This window comes from Ptychodera flava, chromosome 16, assembly GCF_041260155.1.
Source record: "Ptychodera flava strain L36383 chromosome 16, AS_Pfla_20210202, whole genome shotgun sequence".
Taxonomy (NCBI): Eukaryota; Metazoa; Hemichordata; class Enteropneusta; family Ptychoderidae; genus Ptychodera; species Ptychodera flava.
The window spans coordinates 21,721,137-21,736,658 of NC_091943.1; the positions used below are offsets into that span (position 1 = coordinate 21,721,137).

General features: G+C 37.4%; 1 protein-coding gene across 10 annotated transcripts in view; it reads right to left on the reverse strand.

The window, feature by feature from the left end:
- Positions 1–251: 251 nt before the first annotated feature.
- Positions 252–15,522, reverse strand: part of LOC139114297 (whirlin-like) — a 41,151-nt gene continuing 25,880 nt past the window's right edge. For 3 of the 10 annotated variants that reach the window (XM_070675914.1, XM_070675911.1, XM_070675910.1), the window contains exons 8-15: positions 14,578–14,664; positions 13,716–13,930; positions 12,227–12,241; positions 10,414–10,642; positions 9,358–9,426; positions 6,113–6,994; positions 5,519–5,662; positions 252–5,138 (exon numbers count right to left, since the gene is read on the reverse strand). In XM_070675914.1, coding sequence (XP_070532015.1) covers positions 4,944–5,138; positions 5,519–5,662; positions 6,113–6,994; positions 9,358–9,426; positions 10,414–10,642; positions 12,227–12,241; positions 13,716–13,930; positions 14,578–14,664 — 1,836 coding nt within the window. In that variant the 3' untranslated portion in view covers positions 252–4,943. The remainder of the gene's footprint in view (positions 5,139–5,518; positions 5,663–6,112; positions 6,995–9,357; positions 9,427–10,413; positions 10,643–12,226; positions 12,242–13,715; positions 13,931–14,577; positions 14,665–15,522) is intronic. The other 7 variants (XM_070675916.1, XM_070675913.1, XM_070675912.1 and 4 more) reach the window with 5 other exon arrangements.

Consider the following 15,522-nt stretch of genomic DNA (forward strand, 5'->3'; position numbering starts at 1 on the left):
CAGGTACGATGCTCATTTTGAATTTCAAATATTGGTTAATGTTAGGCAATTTGTTTCTCTAGTGTAAAGCTTTGCATGGTGACCCCTGATTTTATTTTGAATTGGTACGAGAATGGTTGAAAGCTTCATTGAGCAAAATAAGTCCTTCACTTTTGAGGTGCCAAGTACATTAATGCTGACACTGCAAACAATATATGAGTCTGCATTTTGCTAAGTATGTAGGTACTTCCGAATAAAATCACTCATACACATTTGTAGTCATCACAGCAAGTATTTATTCATTAGGTAGAAACTTTCAAGAAATATACAGACACTGCCCAGTTTTCAATAACTTACACAGTAAAAGCTATCAGTAAACCCATCCTACACGTATTTATAACAAACAATGGAGAAAAAAGACAAATATCTTTATAAATTTCCTTCCAGCAATATATACAAAATATTATACAAATACTTTTATCTGAAATGCATATCTTCCTTTTATCATATTTTCTAGTTTCAATTATTCTCTGGTAACTATTCCCCCACCAGCTATCTGACGATGATTATTACTTAATCTTCAAGGTGTTTTATTGTTTGGATGGTGAGGTCACTGGAAAATAAAACACTATACACTGATTATCCTTTCGTAACTGTTGTACGTTTGATCACCGAGGGCATGCATAGAATTTAGAGAGAAGACAGTTGGGCAAATTAACATGGAACTGAATCCCCTATATGAGAACTTTTGTCATTGGTATGTCTGTGTTGGGTATTCTAATCGGTGTATTTTCATGCAGAAGGTTGATAGTTGTATATTCATTTGTGAATACTGACTTAAAATTCCTATCTTTACAAAGTGGAATTCACCGGTGGTAAAAATACTTCCAAGGGAAAAATATATGGTTTAACTTATTTTGGTAATTTAAAAGTATTACATGACATGTTGTGTGCAGAAATAATAAAATGCGATTGAGAAAACAATTCTGATCTACAACAATTTTGCAAATACTACCGGTAGTAGTGTTTTTAGTTTTGTGTCTGTTTGATCTGACATATGCAAAGTGCTGTTTTAGAGCAGTAGTAGGCTGACAGGTAGTGCCATATATGTCAGCTTAATATACCCATAGGTCTGTGAGTGTAGCAAGCAACTGGCAAACACTAAAAAAGACAGGAAAATTTTGCACCTAAAATTGTACGCATGATCGTCAGCAAATATCTGTTATTGTTTGTTTTGGATTTTTTGCTGTGATGTGGGCCATCTATTATTGAACGGCAATTAAAACTGAAAATGTATAGCATAGTCAAAAGCTACTATATAAACTACCAAGAAATGTACTCACAATTTGCGTTATCTGTTGTCAAGGCAATTTTAGAGGGTTGATGAAAACTTTTTCTATTTCCGCTTTGTGTGCATTCACTCACATGACAAACAAAAAATAATGATAAAACAATATGATGATTGATAAATATGGTAGTAACACATTTGAAAGACAAAATTACACAGGTTTTAGCTCTTGCTTAGGATTTTGCAGTATTTCCGATAAATTTAATTTAAATTTGGAAGGGGTTGGTTTTATATTAACATACTCCCTACACAGATTCTGCACTGAACAAATATGTTAATCTGAATGTGAGTACTAAAAAATCTACACAAATTATTATTTTCAATTTAATTTTGGCACTTGTTTCAGTTGCAATTTCTCGCAGTATAGCCACACTATAATTTGAATACTTTTTCTCTACTTCATTGGGTTTTTTCAACATGTTGGATTTCCTGGTGAAAATTTTGTCTAACATTCACTGAACAAGAATAATGTGGCTAATTACCACTCCCGTGCTCTGAGTTGGATAAAGTTTTCGGGGAAAATGACTGTCGTTGGAACAATTCTGTGAAACTAATTTTCTTGTTATTTTTTTAACCTAGTGCTTTGTTAAAACAAGCACTCAGAATGATACTGTGAAATTTATTAGAAATCAAAATGTCATCCGGGAAATTTACACTTCAGTAGGTTTTTCAATCTAAACCTTCACTCTATATGGACAAACAGTTAAACCCACTCATTGAAGGATGGTAGGATTTAAACTATTGTGCAGGTGTTGATGAAACTAGAGGTGTGTATGACAAATTGGGTGGACTAATTCATTTCTAGGACGCTTTCTGAGACACAAACGTGGTGACTCATGGCCATGAAAAAAGAATAGACAGGCACTTTGAGCTCAAATCAAATATGGGATTGAACGACACATGCATAAAATCTCAAGGCGTTGTCCGAAATTTCATTTTCTTTTGGAAATTCTTTCAATGACTCATAGAGATGGCTCGGATTATATACAGAAGAAATCAGTTACACTACATATGTGTGTGTGTGTGTGTGTCTGTGTCTGTGTATGCCTATGCATTCATGTCTTTAAGTATGTATGTATGATGGTGAATGTGTGTGAGAAATTAAGAATCATTAAGAATCAAGGCTCTCTGCTACACAAGATAATACACTATAGTTACATAATCAATAAATAATAACAACTATAATTGTGACATGTACACAGTGCCTGCTGGCCGGAAATAAAAAGAATCCAAAATATACATACATCAGTGAATTACCCTGCACATCATAATCCCTTGGAAACGTTCTTTATCATGTGTGCAATGATGAAAATATAAACACTAAGCACAGCAGTGGGGAAGTATGCCAGTCACAAAGGCAATGGAAGCGTAATGAAAATATAGGATAAACTTTAAATATAAATATATCATATCTTCTCTGTGTTAGAAATATTCTTTGCTGTTTGAAGGGGGAAAACTCACCGGCATTAATAGCTAGGTTGATACTTTTCGCCGACCAAAAATTTACATATTAGAATCCAGCAGATGAACAAAATCGTTACGGGGCTAAATACCATTAGCATAATGCAAACAAAATATAAATATGTATTTTCACAATCTGAATGTGTTCTCGTCGTTTTTGTTGAAGTCATCATTCACTATGGTCAAATGGTTGGAGTTTTTGAAATTGTTATGTCATCACTGGTGTAATACATTTACACTGTATGAAATCTTTATTGTTGTGTATGCTTTGGTGTTGACAGTGATCGTAAATTGTGTGCAAACAGCACATGATGATGTTGCTGTGAATATACTATTGGTGCTGTGGTTTATCGATCACGCTTGGGACAGGGGTCATCACACAGAACCGCTGTGAGCCAACCCACAGGTTTTTTTGTGGTTTATTATAACACTGATCGGATTAGAAAGATTAATATATTCCATTATTTTGTGAACTAAATCAGTGACACAGATCAGTGTTGTACTAAACTACCAAAACAGCATATGGTTTGGCTTGCAGCAGTTCTGAGGTGATGACCCCTGACCCGAGTGTGACCTACACGCCACAGCACTGCTTACCCTATTCACAGCTTATGATAATGAAGACATCTCTGTCATTTCTGAAGCATCATTATTCTGAAAGGCATCTTTTTTTCAATACTCATGATTGGTTGACCCATCGTCCAATTGAAATCAATCAATCAGTCAGGCATGTCAAATCCATGCGATGGACTGAACATGATCTCTTGATCTCTACAGACATGATTCTAAATTGTCCTTTTTGGTGCCGCATCCCTGTAAACTATGAATGGCAAATCCTTTGGTGTCAAAATGTTGGACATATTTTGAGGTGTGGGAAAACGAAAGAAAAATGATACTTAAAATTGTTTGGTTTGAAAGTTGTAAAAGAGCGACTGGGATTGGACAAAAAAAAGTTGGTAATAAGTGGATGTACATTGCACGTAGGTGGAATAAGATCCCGATGGAAAATATCGTAATCTCTGTTTGAGGCAAGTTAACATAAAGTTTATCAAATCATTACTGACTGAAAACAACTTCAGAAGTTTAAAGTTGAAGGCATCTACAGTGATACTTGAATGCAAACCAGCCTCTGCAAAATTATAATGTTGACTGGACATGAAGAAAGTACAGAATATTATATGTTTGTTTCCCAAAGGGCGTGTAAATAGCCCTAAACAGTCCGGTCCCTCGACCTAATGCATCATGTCAAAAAGGCTGTTTTTGCATTACTCACACACCCTTGGTGAAGCAAACAAATACTGTTACTTGAAAATGGCCAGTCAACATGTGTTTTGTAACACACCTAATCTGTTTTCCTCGCTATAAAATGGAAAAATTTCTCCTCCGTCACTTGTCTTGGTTGCAGATGACACTGCCGTCTTCACATATGCTTTCTACAATGCATGCATGCCTAGCTGGCCCTTTAAAACTTATCAAGGTAATAGTTGTTCTAACTTTTAACTGGTCAGCTAAGTTCCTAAACTGTAAACCTGTGACCGACTCTTTGCACGTATCAAGATGTCTGTGACTGGAAATTCTGACAGCTATTTTTGATGAGATGCGTTTACCATGATTTCATAAAACCACTTCTGTTCATGGCAGCAACCTAATTGCTCTCAAGAAGGCGTCAGGGTTTGCTAAGGAGGTCAAACCAAATAGTAAAATTGATGGATTCTTACGACACTACAATTATGCAAATATTCGTGTACCAGTATTCCCTTCCACTGAAAACCTGAATTCAGCAAAAATTCTCTTGAGAAGTTTCAAATGCAAAACGTGAATGACTGTTGTTATCACCCTTAAAACCATCAAGTTTCTGAAGTGTCAAAATATTGATAGCAGTTGACATTTGTGGATGTGAATCTTTTGACTGTTTCAAAACTTAGAGTAGCACACTAAAATTATAACTTTCCAGGTACAAAATATCTGCACCTAAATAATAGTCCAATGAAATATTACTTAAAAATATTTGGTTTGAAATTTGATGCTCATATCAAGTACCGTTCCCTCAAGGTGGGTCCTTACTCCCCTAAATTTGTTAATGGAACCACCCAATACAATATGACTACGGCAAGTCCATACCAATGTGTAAGGTTGAGAAGGGGTGGGGGAAGGATTAATTGTATTGGACAGGGTACTTGTTGGAATCAACCACTGTAAATTCCATGGTTTCGGTACGCTTGTCTTTGAAAGCTTCGGCTATGAGTTTTGCAGCATCTCTGTGGGCCAGCCCTTTCAGTGGTTTACCATTGACGCTCATGATGACGTGGCCTCTCTTTAAATTGCTGTTATGATATGCGGAACCACCATACTGCAGCAAAAAACAAACAAAATAAAATATGAACATACATAGGACAGATTTTTTTAGATTTTTTTTTTGTTTTGATTTGGTGGAGTTGCACTTACAGTAATATGTAAATGCATCTGTTCAGTATCTGCAGCCATAAAAATAAACAAACAAATGAAATTTGTTATTAATACCAGACACTCTCTTTGGCTATACAACTGCCACTACAACTGCCATCATCTTATCCATTTTGCTACATTTCCCTTTGCTGATGTGTGGATTTTTTGTAATAAGGATGAATAACATCTTAAAATATCTTTCCTTGAAATGAAGGCTTACAGATAACTCATTCATGTCTACAGCATGGCTGTTTCGGAACAGGCAAAATAAAGAACCATGAATACCTGTATGTTGATTACTTTTGGTAGAGGCTGTTTGGTGCCAGCACCGCCCTCAACGGCGATACCGAGAGTTGGTCGTGTTTTCTTGATCACCACAGTCTCTGTGTATTGCACCGGAGAGTCGGACACCAGTGCTGGTTCTGATGGCTGTATGTGAGTGGAAAAGATGTGTAACTCATTGAGTTTGCAGGTTTGCAGTTTGCAGGAAAAAACCCCAAAATATTGAAGAGCTGTGAAGTTATCGGAGTGAGGGAATCATATGGTTCCTGGAAAGAGAATTTCAACTCAAGATACTTGTACTGTCTCACTGATGATGGAGACTATCCAATGCAACAAATCTGTCAATGCCTCGGGAATGTCTCTGTTCATATACAATATTATTATTATATAGTGTTTTATGACTGGACATGATGAAAGACATTTGTCCGGAATATTTTTCTAGAGATAAAATAATATCATATTGTCCAAATATGAGCAGACAACTGTTCTTCCAAGCTAATCAATCACATTTTGTCAGGTCCTGTTGTAAGGGACGCAACACACTGACTGTGCTGGTATTTCCCCAACAATGCATGCTGACGTAAGATGGCCACTTACCTCGGGAGTACTGTTGACAGTGGCGGACGCCAGTGTAGTTTCTCTTGATTCATTTGCCTCGTAATTGATGACCGCTTTCCTGACAGTATCCTCTTTGATCTCACTTTGTGGAGACTGTTTTACTGAGTTCTGATGCTTCACTCTTGGTTTTGGAACGGGATTGAGTTCACTGCTAGGCTTTCTAGCGATTGCTGGCTTTGGCGCAATGGCTGGCTTCGGTGCGATGGCCGGCTTCACCTTAGAGTTCTGTTGGTTACTGCCATTCCTTGTCAGTGTACTTTCCCTGCTTTCTGACTGTCTTTCCGTTTCCGTTGTTTCAATCACAATCGTTTTCCGCGAGACACCCGAATTTGCATCCGGCGTGATCTCCAGACTTTGATTCCTCTTGAGCGTGCCCTTCAGTGTTCCGTCAAGGCTCTCTGTCGAGGAGGTGCTGGATGAGCGACTTCTTGGGGGACTTGGAGATTGTTGAGGTGACCACGCCCCGCTAGTGACTATCCGTGATGGACTGGAAGATTTTGGTGGACTAGAATTTCTCTGCAATGTTCTGCTCTGTTTGCCTTCATACAATGTACTCTCCTTTGAAACAAACGTCTCCATAGTAGGTCTGTTGCCCTCGGGACTCGTCGGCCTTCCTGGGCTTGGAGAGCGTCTTCTGATGACAATCACTTCTCCCGGGGGTGTGGGAGATGGACTTGCCGACCTGTGATTGCCAATTTCGGCATGCTGGCTTGTCAGTGATGTTTTGCTGATGACCTCCTCTATGGGGCTCTTTGGTCGCGGTGACGCATTGGGACTGGGAGGTTGTTTCTTCAGCTCATAGAGCGTCTCGCTGGCTTTCTTGGTTCTGGCAACCCTCTTCTGTTGATCTCGAGGCACATGCTGCAAAGAAAGATAAGGATTTGTTCCAAGTGAGCAATAAAACTCAGCATGGAAATCTAATGCTGACAAGCATTTGAATTTATTTATGTGACCAAAATGTTGCAATTAGACATCTGCACACCTGCATTATAGGGACAAATAAAGTCACTCTTTTTTACATTTTTGTGATATCAAGAAAACATGGAATACTAGCATATAAATTCACTCAACGTACAAATGATGATGGCACATAACTGTCAAAAATTACCTGTTTGCTGAATGCAAATAGATGATTTCATTTGTGATATCTAGACAAAATGAATTTGTCCTTTAATTTTTATATTAATTAAAGAAAGTTTAAAAAAAAAAATTGTCCTATTTCACATTACTAAATTTCCGTATTTATAAGGTTGTTATTAGGGAAGATTAATTGATTGACATGATGTATGTTTGCAGTCCACACCACTATTGTGAATTTGAAGAAATCAATGTACAATATCTCAACCAACTATTCTTACTTTGATATGTACAGGATTGTTTTGCAAATTTGTATATTTGTTAAAAACAACATTTTAGTCAAATGACAGTACTTATTAAGAATAGGAGCAGAGTATGCTAGCAGTGGATATTAGAGTGTGTACAGCGATACATTCAATTTTTGTGGTGAGTGCCACTTTGGCGAGATGGTTATTTGATCTCAGCTACAGGGTCTGCTGCCTTTTTTGTTTTTGTTGTGTGATTGCTGTATAAATACACACTGTTATATCTGAACAAAAATAGCAGAAGCACAGGCCGAGTATTGATCAAATTTTGAATAGGGAATTTCACTGTTTTAACATAGAATGCACCATTCATATGCAGGACAGTTGTTATGACCGTGGCTGTGTAAGAACCAATGTGTATGAAATGCTAATGAGATACAATGAACGGTTGATCAATGATGGAAATCAAACAATACTGCCACCCTGGTTTTACACAAAAGATGTGAAATATGATGAGTACGACTGTTTGTAGTTTACACACATTAAGGTAGAATGCGCCTCGGGGACAGATATTTGCCCGCTGGAACTTTTACAATCCTTTTCTGGACTAACATTCGTGCAGGCTCATTTTGAAGCTCAGGGAATACATAAAGTTTTGATCGAATCATCTTTTGTGAAATCGAAAATCCAATTTTTTCCCATGCACTTTACAAAGGTATGGTCAAAGGGGAAAGATAAAAGTCCCCTGGGGTGGGGAGGAGGTTTTTTGTGCAACGGTTTACCTTATTTGATTTTATTAATTTTGACTGTGATATTTCAAATAAAGAGTTCAACTCCACACTGTCTGACTGCTTTATATATTACCCACAAGTCCTTATCTCCTCTCCAACTTGTGTATACACCACTGTAATTGCTCCGAAAACATTGCCAACTTGCTAATCCGTATCAGCGGATTAAGTGATTGAGTCAACACCACAGGCATTAAAATAAGGTGTTGATAAAGTGTTTAATTTTTCCCGACATTTTCTCAACAATCGGCTTTCAAGCTTTGAGGCTGACTTTTTTCCCGGTAATTTTTCTCAACGACCGGTCGTGAGGTTGTGGCTGTAAAGTGTTGAATTTAGCCTGACATTTTCTCAATGATCAGTCATGAGGTTATGGCTTTCAGGCTTTGACTTTTTTCAGTAATTTCTCTCGATGGCAGGTCACTAGGGAGCTCCTTTACTGTTTATTTATGAATAATAAGTTGTTTGCCTTCCTGTTTATTTACAAATTCATGAATATTTTAAGCGTCCACTAGTTTTACGGACGACATCGTGACACTGTGTCTGTGATCTTCAACCCTTTCCTTATTTTAATGCGTGTGGGACGGCTGTGGTGTTGACTCAATCACTTAATCCGCTGATACGGACAGCGGATTAGCAAGTTGGCAATGTTTTCGGAGCAATTACAGTGGTGTATACACAAGTTGGAGAGGAGATAAGGACTTGTCGGTAATATATAAAGCAGTCAGACGGTGTGGAGTTGAAATCTTTATTTGAAATACCACAGTCAAAATTAATAAAATCAAATAAGGTAAACCATTGCACAAAAAACCTCCTTCCCACCCCAGGGGACTTTTATCTTTCCCCTGTGTATGGTGGCCATTTTGAATTTCGAGAGTGCAAATGTTGTGTACTTTGTTTCTCTAGTACCAAATTTTGCACGGTGACCCCTAGATTTTTATTCTTGATTTGGTAAAAGAATGGTTGAAAGTTTCATTGAGGAAAGTTTAGGCAAAAATATACATCTTTTAATTTTGAGGTGCATACTACCTTAAATTGAACTGATCCTCAATGCCCCACCCCTAAAGCTGAACGCTGATAATGTGAATAATGATAAATGATGTATGAACGTGCTTACATGTGTGGGATCACTGATTCGTTGATTTCGATTTAAATTAATTGGTGAGGGAGTGCTGAAGGTGACACTCTGAAAGAGGAAATGGGAAAAAAAATGTGCGATGAGATAAAATGATCAATACAAGACTCCAGGGCTGACTATACACCAAGCAGTTTGATTGGCTAATATACCTGTAAACATGAGCCAATAGCGAAACAAATCATGGAAAACATTTTGCCATGACACTTTGCCAGTGAAATTCAAGCGATGGGAAATTGAATATGAGTATTTCACCATGTACTGAAGTTTCTCAAATGTTTTGCTGAGGTCTGTTAAAATAGGTACGTAGTGTGGGAGCCCAATCTGATTAAAATCAGATGTAGAGTACCAGGGACGTCTATACTTACGTGGTACTCTATATCTGATTTTAATCAGATTATGTGGGAGCCCTGGTACCATAATCCTAATGTGATGATTGTATTGATAAAGCAAGGGGAACCCTACTACAGTAATATGACTGGGGGAACCATTGAAAAATTTCTGAAGTGCAGCATGCTTGTAAGGTTATATCTGATTGGTCGGTTGTCACTATTCACAGCAACTTAGGGAGTCTTTTTGTATTATTTTATTATAACGGTAAGATTCAGCCACCCAATTGGATATCAGCTTCCGAGACACTGCACATCAGCCAAAAATTTGGGTATACAATCATGCTGCTCACAAGACTGTAATGGTTTGACGTATGCTTCTGTATTTTGTTTGAACTCCATGACCTGACAAACGAAACACTGGCTGGCTTTAGGATTTAATCTCAGACTGGTGGTACACATACAATTACAAATATCAAATCTGATTTTGACCTACGACTGCAAGAGTGTTTAAAGACGCTGTTGTTCATCCTTTGACATCAATAGTTTTTTCCAAATATGCTCTATCCGTAAAGTACATTTGACCTTTCACCTCTATGCTATTTCAAAATAAGGCAATTCAATCGACGCATCTAGCACTTTACCAAATATGGTTGTTTTTCTTTGATATCGGAGTCTTTGCAAAATTGCTGCCCCTAATGACACTTACTCCACCTACTCCACTGTGAGTAGAACTCTCCGTGGTCACGCTGTCAAAGCTGTGCCGTCTCTCCAGATCTGTCGACTGTCGTCTCCTCTGAGTGCTGGTGGAAGAGCTGGAACTTTGCCAAGATTCATGGTCGGGGCCCTCACTTGCGGTGCTGCTGCAGGAGCTGTCTGTGATTGGCTCTGGCAGAGTGTCGTTGATGGTGATTGGTGGAGTTGGCGATATCGTAACACTGAAATGGGAGTTTGCAACAAGGTTAGTTGAGCGTAATGAGTGGAATGGGGAATACGGCAGCAATGTCAAATCAGAAACACTACCTTTTTGCGACAAATACACGCCACAGTTTCATATTTAGTGCTGAAAAATCTTGACTATGTTCGAGTTGCATTTTTGCCAAATCTGATAATTTGCCATAAGTACAGACAACATTCAAAAGCAAATTAACTTGCACAATAAATCAAACTGATTCACATTCATTTCTATTCCCTATGTAACACAATGTTCGATTCAAAACTAAATAATGAACTTTTATGAAACATTGATTTTTTAATCTTGTTTTTGAATTTACTTCTACATATCATATTTGCAAGAAAAGAATATTTTTATCGGCTACAAGCATCAGACAAGTACAACACAGACACAAAATATTTATTAGCAAGATTATCCCTGCTAATATTGCTTTCCTTATTAGTTTTATTATGGACACTTTTATTATTTGAATGTACAATGGTGATGTTACATTGACAATCAGCTGTAAGTTTACATTTGAGCTCCTCTATGAATCCTTATTGGTCCAGTATTTGACAAAAAACACACAATACGAACAGGAGGTACACTGGCACGACACTGGTACATAAAGTATTATTTTACGATTTTTATTTAACGGCAACAGATACAGAGAACATGAAAGCATGCAAAGAAAAAAAAAATGTCAATAGTACACATTCACTTATTTGCAAACTATAGTGGGCCTACTATGGTAATGCTCTAAACATGGAAATACCACTCTTGTGACATGCCAAAGGTCAAGGTCAAGGGTGAGTGATTAGTCCGTCTTACACATGTACACACACACACACACACACACACACACACACACACACACATATACACACTCACTGACACATGCATACACAAGTGATTTCAAACTTCAAGTACCATGGCATTTCAGGATAAGGTGATAGCGAGTGTTTGTACATTTTTGTCCATGATGACATGTGTTCCGAAATTAAACTCACATAATTTATCAAAACTAAGAAGATTGTGTCATTATCTCAATTCAAAATGTTTCATTGCAACTACCATAATATTTGATACAAATTTTTTAAAGTAGGCAATGAGAACTGAGATACTATTTTAGAAATTTAATGCACGGTTAATGCAGTTTATACAGTTTAATATACAGTTATTAATATCATTTTCTTGTGAAAAAAAAAAATTTAAGAAGGTCAGCATTGAAGGCATTAGGGGTGCTCACAGAATTACGTTGGTTGATAATGAGTAAAATAACAAATTGGCAAATATTTCTGTCAACAAATTCAAGCTCAAAAACATTCACCTGATCTCTATGGAAAAATCAGAGCAAGAAGTAGAAGCCCGCCCTCAAGTGGCCAAATTCTGAAATACCATGATGACTCAAACGTCACATCAGCCGTGCATCTATATAGGTAGATTTGCCACTCAAGGGAGCTGCTATTCCCCAATTCTCGTGCAGCTCCCTTGAAAGACAGATTCACCAATCTACCATTCGTTCTATATACAGATGTACAACTTTCGCACACGTCACACGATTCATAGTGCTCGTAAATTACGCTACCTCTTTTTGGGCTTGCTGCAGTGTTGGTACGGTATGTGTAGATAATGGTGTGTTGGTGTTTTTTATCCATTGAGTATATGGATAATTTATGAATGGATATATGTAGATGAATGGATGGATGGATGGATGGATGGGTGGGTGGGGAATGCAGAGCCACCACCATTTGGAAAAGAGAAAAAATAAAAAAAAAGATGAAATAATGTAACAGGCAGGTACAAATATGTAACTAATAACCACCAATCTATAACATGCAAAAACTGAAATTGACAACGTCTATGTGTAGCAAGCCAAAGAAATGCCAGTTAGCAACAGGGATTGTGCATCTACAAAACAAACTTCAAATCAAAAACAAAATACATTCACCCAATAACAAACACCAACCAAAAAGATATATAACCTGATTGCACAAATAAAAGAAAAATTTTTGTAACAGCACGAGTAAAAACTATAAACATCTAGATTGTTTTGAAAATTTCTATCAGTGAATGTATAATTTATGAGGCAATGTTTGTCCTGATCTAAGATTTTTGGAAGGATGTCTCTCCGGGAATTTGGACTGATATTCTGTCCATGCCAATTTTGATAATACTCAGATGTAAATTTATTTTTTCAGGCAAAGTGGCTGTGAATGATGTCATGATAATTTAACATGTTCACCCCTAACTCCCTGTAAACAGGTCCACACATATCATTGATAACAACGGGTTTGGGCCAAACCATGGTGGGTGGTGAACGGGTTAAAGGGCCAGTAGCTGTAACTAATTTGATTATATTTCTTCCACTGTTTGTGTCGTTAAATGGTTTCTTGTTCTGCTCCCCAAAGAATGTTGAGATACACAGTGTTGACAGACAGCCTTTTCAGCTCAGCCTGTACATGTGTAATGCTATTGCCGACCAGAGAATTCTGGTCTGGACTAGAATTTACACGTAAAGAATGAGGGTGCATTATACCTGTTTAGACACTGCATTGACAGCATAAATAGTTGCGAGTTTCATCACGCTTTGTGCAGTAGAACAAGAAAGTGTAGTTGACCTTTTTAACAAAATCATCATAATGTCACAGTTACTGACCCTAAAATAGATACAAATAACCCTTTCACCAACATGGTTTGGCCCAAACCCATTGTTATCAATTGTGAGTTATATGTATGTCCACCGGGAATTGGGGGTGAACAGGTTAATCAAGCCACTACACACTCTTTCCTTTCAAGAATGGGTGATTGCACATCACTGGCAAAAACAGGTAGAAGGTGGTCCGGATAAAAACTGAAAGTCACACATAGGTGGTAAATGAACTTTGTAGAAGTTACACACTGACAGAGTGAATCCTATAAAATCAAGTATGCTGATTTCTCAATTTAGCAGCACACGAGATGTATCAGATAACAACCAGACATGCCATTTCGCTATGAACTACATGTATTGATAAATCTAGTTTTCTTTTGTATATTATCATTGCCACATAACAAACTATAAAGCAACCACTAACCCTTCCTTGCTTCTTGAGGAGCTGACTATTCCAGGGTGGAGATCCACGCCGCTATCTTCACTGGGGCTTTTCATGTCCTCGTCAATTTGGTCCTGGAACTTGTTGCTATGGTTACTCAGCGTATCAATGTGATGATGCACATCAACTTGTATGGTTTGTTTGTTCGTTGCTGTTGGTCTCGGCTTGAATGAGCTCTGAGATGTCTCAGAAAATTCCTACAGATAAGAAAAAACATGGCTCCTAATGTCAACTTGTCTCTGTATAAAACTGTAACTCATTTGAGTCCTACATTTTGTTCCCATCGTCCAGATTTATTATTTGGAACACATTCCGAAAGAATCTCTCACCACATTTGTTCTGTTTTTTGTGTATACACTTTACAGATATTTATAGACACAGCTCTACGTAACTCTATCATTTTTACCTTCTTATAATCTTCACTGCAAGGCTCTGAACCAATTTCTCTCTCTCTCTCTCTTTTTCACACACACACACACACACACACACACACACACACACACACAACTGCCAACTAACTGTTCCAACCACTTCACAGCAAACAAATATGGAGACGACAAATCATCATGCATGATCCAAACTATACCATGATTAGGAAGGATGTGCTATGACATGGAAAGGAGATATTGTTTGAGTTAAATGGGTTAATATGTCTGATGAAATGTAACAAAATTATGTTTGTGGAAAACTGAATGTTAAAGTGAAGTTTGAATAGGCAAATACCAAGGGGAGATTATCAATTAGAAAGAAATCAGAATCATAGGATACAGTAAAAAGTTCAGGAAGTGATTAATGTTCCAACACCAAATGACACGTTTCAAGTTTCTTTGGAACCAATACTTACAGGCATTTGAAAATCTGGGAGACCTTCGGTGTCGTCATTGATTTGGTGGGCATTTATGCCATTATGCAAATCATAACTGTAGTTCATCTATGAAGGTGAAAAGGTGGGGGTGAAAAGACAAGGCAGACGTATTCAAGCTTTTATGATGACCAAAAAATGAAGCTTGTGTGTAATTCATTCTTAACCTTAGTTATTTCACTTTAACTTGGCCTAGAACCACCTTGGCTTGACCACTTGAAACTTGGCCAAAAACTAGCTCGATCAGCCTATAATGTGGTGAAGTTTTATCAACTCATATTTTAAGGGAGCTGGCAGGAAGATTGTATGAGCTCTTAGTTTGGTCAATATTTGTGTAATTTCCGATATTTTCTTTCAGTTTATTAGTGGGAATGTTATAACTCTCAAGTTGTACCTAAATTTCTGGAAGCATTTTTCATGTGGTAGCTAGGACTTAGTTACTCACTCTATGGATAAGGGTATTCAAACACTTTGTTAATTTACTAAACATTCTGACCTGTTCTTGAGAGGGAAGTCTGATATGGCAGTAAGACAAGCACACACATGAATGAATGATTTCAGGGGAGGGTAGGTTTGACTGATGCTGCAGTGCATGGAACTGTTGAGGGGCATATAATCATGGCATATGCAAAACACAACAATGACATGTAAATAGTGATATGAAAACGTAATTTTAACAATGACAAAACATTTGACAAAATTTATACTTGGATTTTTCTGGATGGATACTTGTTGTCAATACAAATGATTATGAACATGCAAAGTACACACACACATCCTAGCTGTCTCTCTCTTGCACAGACACATTTAATGATCAAAGTTCGTAGTATGCAAATGTGACAATTAACTACCATATCATAACTTGAATCATATGTATTACTGTCATCATGGAAGTTTTCAGATCAATCTATACCATTGATGTCGTAA